Source organism: Nicotiana sylvestris, chromosome 10 (genome assembly GCF_000393655.2).
Source record: "Nicotiana sylvestris chromosome 10, ASM39365v2, whole genome shotgun sequence".
NCBI lineage: Eukaryota > Viridiplantae > Streptophyta > Magnoliopsida > Solanales > Solanaceae > Nicotiana > Nicotiana sylvestris.
In genome coordinates this window covers 50,917,815-50,931,979 of record NC_091066.1, presented here as the reverse complement: position 1 = coordinate 50,931,979, position 14,165 = coordinate 50,917,815, and the positions used below count along the sequence as shown (strand labels likewise).

At 41.2% G+C, this 14,165-nt stretch overlaps 1 protein-coding gene across 1 annotated transcript; it reads left to right on the top strand.

Moving 5' to 3' along the window:
- The first annotated feature begins 4,795 nt into the window (after positions 1–4,795).
- Positions 4,796–6,169, top strand: LOC138868176 (uncharacterized). The gene has a single exon (XM_070158927.1). The coding sequence runs from the start codon at positions 4,796–4,798 to the stop codon at positions 6,167–6,169; it is 1,374 nt and encodes a 457-aa protein (XP_070015028.1).
- Positions 6,170–14,165: the final 7,996 nt, after the last annotated feature.

The following is a 14,165-nucleotide window of genomic DNA, read 5'->3' as shown; positions in this document are numbered from 1 at the left end:
ATGTCTATTTTATGATGACTTCTCTATCTAGTTAGTTTTTCCATCTTAAAATGTAGTCTTATTCTTTCTTTTTTGTATTTTATGTTGTCCCCTTAAATATGTCTTTGCGTGAATTATTTTCTTTTTCAATACACTGGTGTGTATTAACCACATAATTTCAGCTTTGCTTAATGTGATCTACTACATATATCTTAATGTGAATGACATCCAGGAGGTAGTAGTAAAATGAGAACAAGAATTCATATCCCAATTTGAGCATGATCCAAATTCTTTAGCCACATACATCAATTAACATACCAACTTTGAAACCCATTATAGTTCTCTTTAACAGACATTCTGGAACCAAAAATTAAAGATTAGGTAATTTGCTTTTACACTTTTTTTTCTTTAGTCAGTAGATTAGCATTCATATATCCAATTAACTCAAATTTACAATACCCTTTAAGGAGATTGGATATAGCTTAAATGAGTCTTACACCATGTGAATTTGAATTAATCGAGTTAGTGAGTACCTAATCCATGGTCAAACAGAAAAAGGACAAATATACATCTCAACTTTGAATATCAGAAGCATTTATCATCCACAAACTGTTTGAAATCCTTATGGGATTTACAACTTTTTTTGGATGGTTGTTACCTATTGTATTGTATATTTGTATTGTGATGTTATTTTAAATACAATGTTTGTTTTGATTGTTACTTAAATTTTATTGTATTGTTAGATCTGTCGTTATATAATAATAAAATGGGTCACTTTATGTAACAACCGAGTGTTTGACCAAAAAGTGTAAATCTTTGATTAAACTAATTAATTTTACGTAACAATGGATTAAACCAAGTTAATGATAATATCCCTAGATTTATAACTAGTTAACACAAATATTGCAAGATAACATTGGTAGGGATTAAATGCAGTGTGCATTTAATATTCTGAAAAGTTTCAGTAATGATAAGAGAATATCATGCAATAAATAATAATAAATGGTATTAACGTAAATAAGGTGAATGATTCACCCAATATTGAATGATGTGGATAATTCGTCTTTTTGATAGTGATGAGTGACAGACAAATTGTTGAGGGATGTTGAGTTGTAGATGAGCTTACAAATTAGTTAGTTAGTTAGTGTTAATACTAGTAATTAAGGAGTTAATTATTTTTGTATAAAAGGATGTACAGTGAATTGTAGATTCAGTTAGTGAAAATAAAAAAATTATTTTACAGAAGCTTCTTTTATCTCTTTCCTCTTCTCTCTTCTTCATCTCTCTCACCATTGATGGAGCTTTCAAGCTCTTAACATGGTATCAAAACTGTGAGAATCGATTGGAATTTCGCTCACAACTCACCTAATTCTCGAAGCCTATTGCATTTCCAATTTCCTGCAGAATCGTGAAGAAATCGTTCCAAAGTCACATATCGCAAAGCTAGGGTTTTGAGTTTCTACATAATTCAGCTAAAATGGCGATTGAATATGGAACAGGAATCGCAACTACAGGAAATGAAGCTAAAATTGACAATACACATCCACTCTTTGTGCGTCCATCGGACACTCCGGGTTCAATTCTGATTTTGATCCAGCTCAAAGGATCTGAGAACTATGGATTATGGAGAAGGTCGATGCATATAGAACTTCAAGCCAAACGAAAACTAGGTTTTGTTACCGGAACTTGTAGAAAGGAATTATTCGATGATGAATTTCATGAGTACTGGGAAACATGCAATGCAATTGTCCTTTTATAGATAATGAACACAGTTGCGCCACGTCTATTCAGTGGAATTGTCTGTGCTTCTGATGCACACCTCGTATGGGAAGATCTGTGGGAGCATTTTGACAAAGTAAACAGAGTGCGTATATTTCAGCTACATCGAGAAATTGCAACAATCTCTCATGGAACAGACTCTGTTTCTATGCACTTCACGAGGCTGAAAGAGCTATGGGCAGAGTATGATGCAATGGTATCTTCTCCAAATTGTGGATGTGCAAAATCCAAGGAAAATATAGAACATTTCTTACAGCAACGTTTGCTTCAATTTCTCAGTGGGTTGAACACTCATATGACCAGGCAAGGCGTCAAATTCTCATGAAAACAACAGAACAACCTTGAATCAAGCATATGCAATGATTGTTGAAAGTGAGAGTCAATTGACACCAACGTCTGGGGTTAATTCCATAGTAGAAGGGAATGACATTACATCACTATGGAGTGCAAAAGATGCACCACAGAAACCAAAGAGGAACTTCAATCTATTTTGTGAACATTGCAAGATAAAAGGTCATACCAAGGAAAACCGTTACCAATTAGTTGGATACTATCCGAACTATAAAGGGAGAAAGAAGAATGAGGTTGATAATAGGTGAATTTAACTATATTCAGGCCCTAAATAACCGCCTTCTTGCATAGTTTTGATAATAAAAGTGATAACAAAATGCTCTTATAAGTGCTTTTCATGACTTGCAGGTTATATATGACTAGGGAAGGCTAGAGAGTACTTTTGGCGTCAAAAATTGAAGAAAGAGAGGCCATCCGTGAAATATCCCAAGTGAACCACGCAAAAACAGGCTGAAGAATCAGAGAAATGATTCTGCCGCGGTTCCACCGCGACCGCGGTAGAACCGCGGTGAAGACTGCTCGCGGACAGAAGGAGATTCAGAGGAGCTGTTTGGCCGCGGTTCTACCGCGACCACGGCAGAACCGCGGCAGGCGCGAGAAAGTACATGGACTAAAGTGCAAAACACGGAATTTTTAGCCCAAAACCCTATTTTAAACATTAGACTTCGCCAAAAGGAGGCATGTACTGATTTTTAGAGTTTCTGAGGAAGGAAAACCATTGTGAAAGATCACCCAAAACATCTTTCTTCTTTTCTTTGATTTTTATTGCTAGTTTATGATGAATCTTATCTTAGTTTGTTTACCCATAGTTATGAGTAGCTAAATTCTTTGTCTAAGGTTTTGATGGAACCTATTGGGGGATGAACTTCTTGTTTATGTGAATACAAATTGCTAGTTTCAATCTTTATTTGTTCAACTATGTTCTTGTTGTAGTTAATTGATAGGATCCTCAATTAGTTGTGCCTATTTAGTGTGCATAACTCGGGAGAGAGTGCATATTTAGGTTATTGTTGAACAACACTACTCCCAAAGTATAAGAGGGATCTATAACTGCGGGTTTAAAGGCGGGATTAGGGATAACGAAGCCTTGAGTGCAATCTGAAGTGAACTGTGTTAATTAAAGCTAGCTAGTGTATCTCGGGAAAGTGCATTGAGTATATTACTGTGATTACTCGGGAGAGATTTGCGGTAAGATGAGCGTTCATGATTGATAGAGGTGTGTTGGTAAATTTGTATGAAGCATAAACAGAAGGAATTCCATCATTAGGGGAAGTCATTATCTTAGCATTTTCTCATTATTGTTTACAACCTTAGCATCCTTAATTTGCAGTTGTTACAATTTTAGTTATTAATGACACCATCAACTGTGATTCAACGTTTGAGAAATTGGTTCTCAAGAGTTTAGTGGGTCTAAAGATAGTGATTGATAGGTTAACTCTCTATGGATTCGACCCTGTGCGTAATACTCGGGTTATATTTGCAACGTCCGCAGAGTCCTTTTTAGAGGGCATAGTTGGGCGTGATCAAATTTTGGCGCCGTTGCCGGGGATTTAACGGAATTATCAATTACCATCGATAGAAATACAAAAATTCGTAGGGAAGTCAGTTTACTTTACACCAAATTTTTGATTGAAATTTTTGATGGTTGTTGACGGGGTTGCTCAGGTGTATGCCGAGAAACTCTACGAGGACTGGAAAACTACTTGAAGGACTCTCAGACCCCGAGAAAACATTTCGGATATTGAACCGTACCAACAAAAGACTTCAACAACCTCATCAAACACACAAACTCGAAATTGACATGGGTGACGCAGACAACGCCGATAGAAACGTCAGAGATATGGAACCTCCTGTGCCTGAGGCTGCACTATATGACTGGGCACAACCCACAGCTGACAATCTGGCCACTGCCATTGTTGTGCCCGCGATACAAGCTGAATCTTTCCAGATCACGAACAACATGCTGCACTTGTTGCAAAACAAGGGACTATGTTCTGGGACACCAGCCGAAGATCCTCAACAGCACTTGAAGAACTTCCTGTCGATTTGCAAAACTCAAAGGCAACCCAACGTAACTCCGGAAGCAATCAGGTTGCTATTATTTCCATTTTTGGTGACAGGAGCTGCTCAAGTCTGGCTAAACTCACTCCCTATAAACTCTATAGAAACTTGGGATGAGTTAGTCAAGCAATTTCACATCAAGTTCCACCCACCCAACAAAATAGCTCAACAAATTGATGAGATCGTGAGTTTTAAACAGAAACCAATGGAGACACTGCATGAGACATGGAGCCAATTTAAAGGAATGTTGGTTATATGTCCACACCATGGTATTCCAGATCAGATATTAGGACAACGGTTTTACATGGGACTGTCAGATAGCATGAAGAATATTGTAGATGCCTCAGCTGGTGGGGCATTTTTTAGCAAAACCTGGAGAGAAGGTCAGAGTCTGCTTGAAAAAATGGCTCAAAATTCGGGGTGGACGACGAGGAATGCACCCATCACTCCAGTGGTGCACTCAGTGCCTTTTGACCTATCAAATTCTATGGCTGAAAATGTGGCGACACTCTTGACACAGATGAGCATACTCACCAAAAAGGTGGAGGAATAAGGGCAGAAACAACAAGTGCACATTGTAGATACTACCAATGGGGGCTTTTGCACATCTTGCATCAGTCAGCCAATGGGTAATCCTTGGAATGCAGAACATGATCATCATCAGCAGCACCCTGAAGACATGAACTATGTGTCAAACTATGGAGGCCAGAGACAGGGCAATCAGAACTGGGGTCAGCAAACTCAGCAGCCATACAGACCACCTCAACCACAGTACAACGCTGGAAACATGGGAGGTATGAGACCCCCCAACAATATGGCACCTTATCCAAGGTCACAGGGGTACAACAATCAACAGCAAGGGTATCCCCCACCTCAGCAACAGCAGGGTGGAAGGCAAGAAGAAGGGTTCACTAGACTTGAAGCAATGATGCAACAGGTTATTGGATCCAATGCAAAAGTAAATGAAAAAGTAGATGCACATGACGCAGCGATCAAAAATATTGAAGTGCAATTGGGCCAAATTTCAATGTCTCTGAACATTCATCCTCAGGGGACGCTACCTGCAGATACCCAAATCAATCCTAAAGATCAGGGCCCGAAGCAGCTGATGGCGGTGAGTCTCCATAATGGTAAGGATCTTGATGTAGAGCAGGAGAAAGCTCGTGACAATATACAGGCTGAGACACTCATTCAGGTACCCATTGAGCTAGATGATTCCACAAGGCTGACAGATGTGACAATCCAGCCTGCTCAGGAAGAAAAGAATACTCAGCAGGAGACCGAGAAAGTTGCTGAAGCAGTTGAAGAGCCGGTAGTAGAGATAGTAGCTGAGAAAGAAAAGTCCCAAGAGATTGGGAAGAAAAGACCTCCTGCTCCATTTCCACAGAGGTTGGCCAAGCATCAAAAGGAGGAGCAGTACAAAAAGTTCTTTGAGATGCTCAAGCAAATTCAGGTTAATATTCCATTGATTGAAGCTTTAAAGGAGATGCCTGGATACGCAAAAATGATGAAAGACTTAATGTCCCGGAAATTTGACTTCCAAGACTTGGCCACTGTGACACTTACTCAGACGTGCAGTGCAGTGGTAACTAGACCTGTTGCTGAAAAACTCTCTGATCCAGGGAGTTTTACTATTCCATGCACTATTAGAAACTTTGCTTTTGCGAAAGCACTCTGTGATTTAGGGGCCAACATTAATCTTATGCCCCTGGTCATTTACAAAAAGTTGGGCATTGGGAGAGCTAGACCCACCTCTATGTTGTTGCAGCTGGCTGACAGGACTGTGAAGCGTCCATTTGGGATCCTTGATGATGTACTTATTCAGGTGGGGAAATTCGTGTTCCCTGCAGATTTTGTGATATTGGATTGCAAAGTGGATGAAGAAATTCCTATCTTCTTAGGAAGACCATTCTTGGCCACAGGGAGAGCTCTTATTGATTGTGAGACCGGGGAACTTAAGATGAGGCTCAATGACGAAGAGATTATATTCAATGTGTAGAAATCTATGAGGCGACCAAGTGAGTTCGCCATTTGCTCTCTTATTGATGTCGTGGATGTAATCATACAGTCTGATGATGAAGTGTTGACGATTGAGGATCTCCTCGCTGCATGTTTGACGAATTTGGAGGAAGTGAATGGTGAGTACTTGGCGGAATGGGTGTTGGCACTGGAAGGTAGAGGGTCTTGGGAAAGAAATCTAGAGTTTGAGCCCCTACACTTAGAAAAGAGGGAGACTCCTCTAGCTAAGCCATCCATTGAAGAACCACCGAAGCTGGAACTAAAGCCATTGCCAGCCCACCTCAGGTATGAATTTCTGGGACCTGACTCCACTCTACTTGTTATTATCTCATCTGGTTTGTTAGATGTGCAGGTCCAACAGCTTCTATAGGTATTGAAGGAGTGCAAAACTGCCATTGGGTGGACCATGGCAGACATCAAAGGGATCAGCCCCGCTTACTGCATGCATAAGATTCTGTTGGAAGAGGGGCACAAACCTTCCAGGGAACATCAGAGGAGGCTGAACCCAAATATGAAGGAAGTGGTGAAGAAGGAGGTGGTAAAGTGGTTAGATGCGGGAATTATTTTCCCAATCTCTGACAGCAGTTGGGTTAGGCCAGTTCAATGTGTTCCTAAGAAGGGTGGCATGACGGTTGTGAAGAATGACAATAATGAACTAATCTCAACGAGAACCGTCATAGGCTGGAGAATTTGCATGGATTATCGAAAGTTGAATCTAGCCACCCGGAAAGACCACTTCCCACTTCCCTTCATCGATCAGATGCTGGATAGATTGGTAGGGAGGTCGCACTTTTGTTTTCTAGATGGGTACTCAGGGTACAATCAGATTTCCATTGCACCTGAGGACCGAGAGAAGACCTCCTTCACATGCCCTTATGGCATTTATGCCTTTAGGAGGATGCCCTTTGGCCTATGCAATGCACCTGCCACATTCCAACGGTGCATGATGGCCATATTCACTAACATGGTTGAGGATATAATGGAGGTGTTCATGGATGACTTCTCAGTGGTGGGAAGTTCATTTGATGAGTGCCTGGTGAATCTAACGCGTGTGCTGAAACGGTGCATCGAGACTAATCTGGTGCTGAATTGGGAGAAGTGTCATTTCATGGTACAAGAAGGCATAGTCTTGGGGAACCGGGTGTCAAGCAAGGGAATAGAAGTAGATCGAGCAAAGGTTTATGTAATAGCAAAGCTGCCTCTACCAACTTCGGTCAAAACAATCAGAAGTTTTCTTGGACATGCCGGTTTCTACCGGCGGTTCATAAAAGACTTCTCCAAAATCACCAAACCTATCTGTAAGTTATTAGAGAAAGATCACCCGTTTGTATTTTCTGATGATTGTAGGGTAGCGTTTGAGGAGTTGAAGCAGAGGCTGGTCACAGCACCCATCATTGTTGCCCCCAACTGGGAGCAACCATTCGAACTAATATGTGACGCTAGTGACTACGCAGTGGGGGCAATGCTGGGCCAGCGGAAGGACAAATTGATGCACCCAATCTACTATGCCAGCAGAATGCTGAGTGGAGCCCAGTTGAACTATACGGTGACTGAAAATGAGATGCTAGCTGTGGTGTTCGCATTCGACAAGTTCCGATCCTACCTGATAGGATCAAAGGTAATCGTCTACACTGACCATGCTGCTGTCAGGTACTTAATAGAAAAGAAAAACTCTAAGCCACGCCTGATTCGTTGGGTGTTGCTGCTGCAAGAGTTTGATCTTGAAATACGTGACCGCAAGGGCACTGAGAATCAAGTCGTTGATCACCTATCACGACTTGAGGGAGCTGAAAATGCAATTGAAGTTGAGGAAATTCTGGAAACTTTTCCGGACGAGCAACTGCTCGCCACCACTCATCAGGAAGCGCCATGGTATGCAGACTTGGCCAATTACCTGGCCAGTGGTATAGTTCCTCACGACCTTTTATCGGTCCAGAGGAAACAATTTTTTCGTGAAAGCCGCTTGTACTATTGGGATGAGCCCTATCTCTTTCGAATATGCCTGGATAACATGATCCGGAGATGCGTCTCCGAGATAGAACAATCTTTTATTTTGCAGGCTTGTCATGCATCGACTTATGGTGGACACTTTGGAGGGATCAGGACAGCAGCAAAGGTGCTAGAAGCCGGATTTTTCTGGCCGACTGTGTTTAAAGATGCTCACTCATGGGTGAAGGGTTGTAATGAATGTCAACGCACCGGGAACATTTCCCGGCGCCACAAGATGCCCATGAACCCAATTCAGGAGATAGAAGTGTTCGACGTCTGGGGGATTGATTTCATGGGTCTCTTCGTCAGCTCCTATGGCAATAAGTACATCATTGTTGCTGTAGACTGTGAGCACGTGATTTTTGCTTCACGGAAACTACTCCAAAAGAAATCGAAAAAAAATAAAACAAGTTACCTTCGGGTACCATTTTGAGAATGTACTTAACATTTTGATAATTGTTTTGTCCATGAACGCTCACCTTGTAATAGTTGAAAATACAAAAATACGTTGCATGCATCTAGGAATTAACAGTACATTTAGAAATCAATTAGCCATAAATTTGGTTAAAAGAAAACCAAAAATGCATGCATTTTGTTTCTTGACATTGAGTGATTTTATCTAAATTTGTGTGTTAATAAGTGTTAAATAATATGTGTGTAATTTTATTTATTTAGGAGTTTTGTTTAATTTTGGCAATTAAAGAAAAAAAAAGTTGTGAAAAAAATGAAAATAATTCGGATGGGGCCAAAATATAAATAGGCCCAAATCAGTTGCCCCAACCCAGCCCAAACCCAGGCTGCCCAGGCACGGTCCCAAACGACGCCGTATCAGGCCGTATGATCTCAACCGTTAACCCAACCCCATCCAACGGCCTCAGAACGTCCCCATATGCCCGATCCATTTAACCCCGGGGCCAACCCGATCCCCTCATAAGTGGAAACGACACCGTTCCACATTAGCCGAGGGATCCTGGCCATTGATCACTCTCTATCCAACGGCCAGGATCAAGCCACCCCCCTCCGTATATAAGCTCCCCAGCACACCCCACGCCCCCAAACCAAACCCCACCCTTCACCACTGTACACCATCGTCCCAAAACACAAACCCAAGCCCCGTTCCAAACCCTAGCCGCCCCCATACACTCTCACCCTGAACCCGGCGGCCCCGTCGCCGGTGACCACCAAAATAACGCCCCTGGTGCACCTCACCACCCCGAACACGGATCTGCTACCCCCTTGCCTCGAATCACCCTCCATCATCTCGAATCTTAATTTAAAGGTTTGAGCCCAACTCGGAGCTACACCAACCCACCCCAGTTTCACACCAGTCACCACCCTGGCCTCACTCGTGACCAAACCAAGTTTGGTTTGGTCCGAATCTACCTACAAATCCTTAAGCCCAAAATCGGATTGGTTCGAACCCTAGAACACAAGAACCTTGGAATCCGGCCAGTTTAATAGAGGGTTGGGGTCTAATAGACCTTAATCAAGGTGTTCTCGGTTGAGAACACCCCGATTAAAGTTTGTTCGACCTCAAATGGGCAAACACGGTCAAATCTGGGGTCATCTGTGTCTAAACCTTTCAGAGTGAGTTCCCCTCCTTCTTTTCTGTTTTTGTTTGAAATGTTGTTTCAATTTGTCAGCATATTTGTTTAGTTTGTTTGGTGTTTCGAATATTTAGTTTCCAATTTGGTCTCCGTCTTCGTAGGGCCTTTTATTTGGTCAATTGTTCTTCTGTGTATGTTTCAATACGTTTTGTGATATACATGCTCTAGTTAATTAATGTCGTCAGTCATATAGATTCCCTATGTCGTGCAAAGTTGTTGAAGGCAGTTGATGCCCTGTTCGTGTTGTTTGATTGATCGACTGATTGTTCCATGTTATAATTAGTATAGTCGATTAGATAAACGTCGTCGATTAGTTTTATAGGACTGAATGTTCAAATATCCTGATTCCTGATAACTTCATATGATTTGATCGAACCATTGTCGATTAGCTGGTTGTCTGAAAACTATCTGTGAATGGTTTGTTAGCTATAATACAATAGTTGGAATTCAGTTAGGATAGTTGTTGAATTTGAACTCCCATAAGTTCAGAATTTTATTTTTTGTTGAAGTTGGGATAAAACAGTAATGGTCAGGGGTTTTAAAAGGTTTGGTTTAGGGTTATAAAAGTCTGAAATGCTTAAAGGCAAGTTGAGCTGACAATAAGGCACTAAAACATTGATTCAACTAATGGAATTAATTGACCAATAGTGGAATTAATGACATATTGAGTGCCTTTAATGGCTGGAAATCAGAAAGCATGGCAATTTGTAGTTCTTTAATGAATTTGGGTCAATTGGACAGCATGTGCTGTCAGGATACATTCCTGCTGCCCATGTTTGGTTTAGTTTAATAAAATGATAAGACATTTTAATAATGAAAATAGCTTTTGTCAGGGGAATCTCATGGGAAGGGTTTTGCTTTATCTTTGAGTGGAAAAACAGCAGGAAAACATGGGAGGGAGTTTGAATGGTCTAACAGGCTGTTTTGAATGGGTTGATGCTAGGATAAATAGAGGAGGACACAAGCTAAAAGAGGGTAGAGAAAAAAAAGACAGTTCTGAATTAGAAGGGGGACTGGAAGAAGTCAGTAAGTATTGAGAGTATAGGCTGGAAAATTACTAAGTGTTCAGAGAGAAATAAAACTGTTAAGTTCTGAAGGGTTTGGGCTGTGACTATTTCATTAGGGTATTCTAATTTCTCAGTGGGATTACTACTATATTCTGGGTTTCTGTATGCTGCTGATTGAGTCTGGCCTTATTGCTATTGAGTTTGTTGTTGGTTATTGGTCGAGTTGTTGTGATTATTGAACTGCTGTTACTATTGCATCAAACATCCTGGGTTTTTTCTGCTGGTTTACTACTCTGTTCTGGGATTGGTGGTTGATTGCTCGACCACCTGTGGGTTTGTCATTGTTGTGGAACTGCTGTTGCTACTTATTACTGCTGTGTTACTGCTGTATTACTGCTGTCTGGTTGCCTACTGCTGATATTATTCTTCTTCGCATTCTTATTGTCCAACATCCAGGTACACATTCTAATTTCACTGGTGTAATGATGAATTTGGAGCATGAATAAGAGCATAAGAAGAATTGCAGTCTGAACTTAGCATAGTTATTTTTATTTTTTTGCTGTTTGTGGTTTAGAACATCTTTGTATGCTTGACATGTAAAGTTTGGCTTTCAAATTGTGTAATGAAACGGTTTTCAGTCCATAAGAGTTTGGCCCGGTAATTTGTTGTTGTATGTTAATCAGAAAGAAACTAGCGGAGTAGCAGGATATTCGGCCAACAATGGTTTCACATAGGGTCGACTAAAAATGTCAATGCAGTAATCACGTTTGTTTCACCCTAGTTCATCAGTAGATAATGTATATTTCAAAGGCATACTAGGCAATTTGGATTATCGCAAAAAGATAAAAAAATATCGTAGTTAAGCATGAATCATGTAGCGGTATCACTTAAGTTAGATAGGGTCAGCTTCCGTCTTTTCACCTTTAAATGTTAAGCATGTGTGGAATAATTAACTGAACCTCATATGTATGCCCGTCGATGAATAAGGTTGCATATGTATAATTTCTTCATCCATAATGTTAGTTTAAATTAATCGAAGAATAGTTAATCTGCTTCGATATTATTGTGCGTCAATCTCATGTTCCAGTGTTATTAAATAATAGAATATAGAACGGAAGAAATCTCTCTTTGTACAAACTCTATTGTAATTTTCCATTTGCATTAGCCGTAAACTAATAACTAATAAGTTCGACTTTTTTAGCATGTAATTAATTAAGGGATTTCCTTTTATTTTTAGAGACGAACTTAATAGAAGAAATGTAGTCACTATAGGTTTATCCTTTTAAATAAAATGAGACGAGCCTCGCCAAATAAAAAAAATTGCGGGGCCCTCAGTAAATATTGGTTTTAAAATTGCTTAGACTTCGGGATGGATCGTTTAGCAAAATTCCACGGCCCTACCCAGAGTAGATGATACGCTAGTCGCTTTAGGCGCGCCTTTAATAATTTAATTTCCTTAAACTCGGGTGCACATTGATGTGACTCAAATCCAAATCTCAACGGAGTCAAAGTGTGTCGACGACCATGGGTACATTGATTGTAACGCGGTTTGAGATACATTTTCACAACGTTGCAATTCCTTGTAAAAAAAATAATAATTATGAAAGCGATAAAACGTTAAAATTTGCACATAAGTTCATATTTGTATAAAATCAGATAATCTAGCCGAATATAACAGTTGAGCGACCGTGCTAGAACCACGGAACTCGGGAATGCCTAACACCTTCTCCCGGGTTAACAGAATTCCTTATCCGGATTTCTGGTACGCAGACTGTAATATGGAGTCATTCTTTTCCTTGATTCGGGATTAAATTGGTGACTTGGGACACCCTAAATCTCCCAAGTGGCGACTCTGAAATAAATAAATAAATCCCGTTTCGATTGTCCTTTAATTGGAAAAAACTCCCTACGCCCCACGCGGGGGCGGAAAAAGGAGGTGTGACATAGACTATGTGTCCAAGTGGGTGGAAGCTGTAGCGTTGCCCACCAATGATGCGAAAGTGGTGGTGGGGTTTCTAAAGAAGAACATATTCACCCGCTTTGGGACACCACGTGCGATTATCAGCGACGGAGGCACTCACTTCTGCAATAGAGCCTTCGAGAAGTTGCTTATAAAATACGATGTGCGCCACAAGGTGGCTACTCCATACCACCCGCAGACTAGTGGACAGGTTGAGGTATCCCACAGGGAAATCAAGAGTGTGTTAATGAAAACTGTGAATGCCATAAGAACTGATTGGGCAAGGAAGCTAGATGATGCACTCTAGGCCTACAGAACAGCTTTCAAGACACCAATTGGTATGTCACCATACAAGTTAGTGTTTGAGAAGGCCGGTCACCTACCTGTAGAACTTGAGCATAAAGCGTGGTGGGCACTGAAACAACTAAACTTAGACATGGAAACTACGGGCACGTCAAGAGTCACAGAATTGCATGAGCTCGAGGAGTTCAGGTATCTTGATTTTGAGAGCACAAGGTTGTACAAAGAGAGAATGAAGAGGCTACACGATCAGAACATTGTTGAGCAAAATTTCAAACCTGGGGACATGGTATTGCTATACAACTCAAGACTGAGGTTGTTCCCGGGTAAGCTGAAGTCACGATGGTCTGGACCATTTCGAGTAGTTGAAGTTTTCTAGTCAGGAGCGGTTGACGTTTCCACTGAGAATGACTCTCGTGCATTTAGAGTCAATGGTCAGAGATTAAAGTTGTATGTGGGTATGAGCGAGCCCAAGGAAGGGTCTGAACTGCAGTTGACTGAACCACGGAGGTCGAGCGAGCCTTAACTGCACTCATCTAGGTCGTGCCGCGACGTTAAATCAGGCGCTACATGAGAGGCAACCCATGAAATTGTTGTAAGTGTAACTCTTCTTCTTCAAAAAAAAAGGCGTCAGAATCAGAGATGGGCTCAGACCGCGGTCAAACCGCGGTCCTCACCCTTCTCTGAACCCAGGCCATCGTGGTTGCACCGCTACCGCGGTAAAACTGCGGTCAAAAGGGCCATCTGAACTTGGTCTACTACGGTCCTACCGCGACCGCGGCAGACATAGACGGAGTCCAGGTAAGTTTGTTTTAATTTTTTTTTCTTTTCCCCTTTACCCAAAATACCCCCCCCCCACCTACCATTAAACCCTCCCCCACCCGCTCAGAACCACCAAAAACCCCCCACTCCTTTCTCTCTAATTTCTCTCTAACCTCTCTCTATCTTCTCTCTTCTCCTCTCATCTTCACAAAACTTCATTATCATCCTCCCCTACTTTCCACCTTCACCACCCACTTTCCCTCAACCAAACAAGTAAGTTTCTCTTTCTCTCTCTCTATTTCATCTTCTAACTTAGTGTAAATTTGGTCTAAACTTATTGAGTTAAACCCT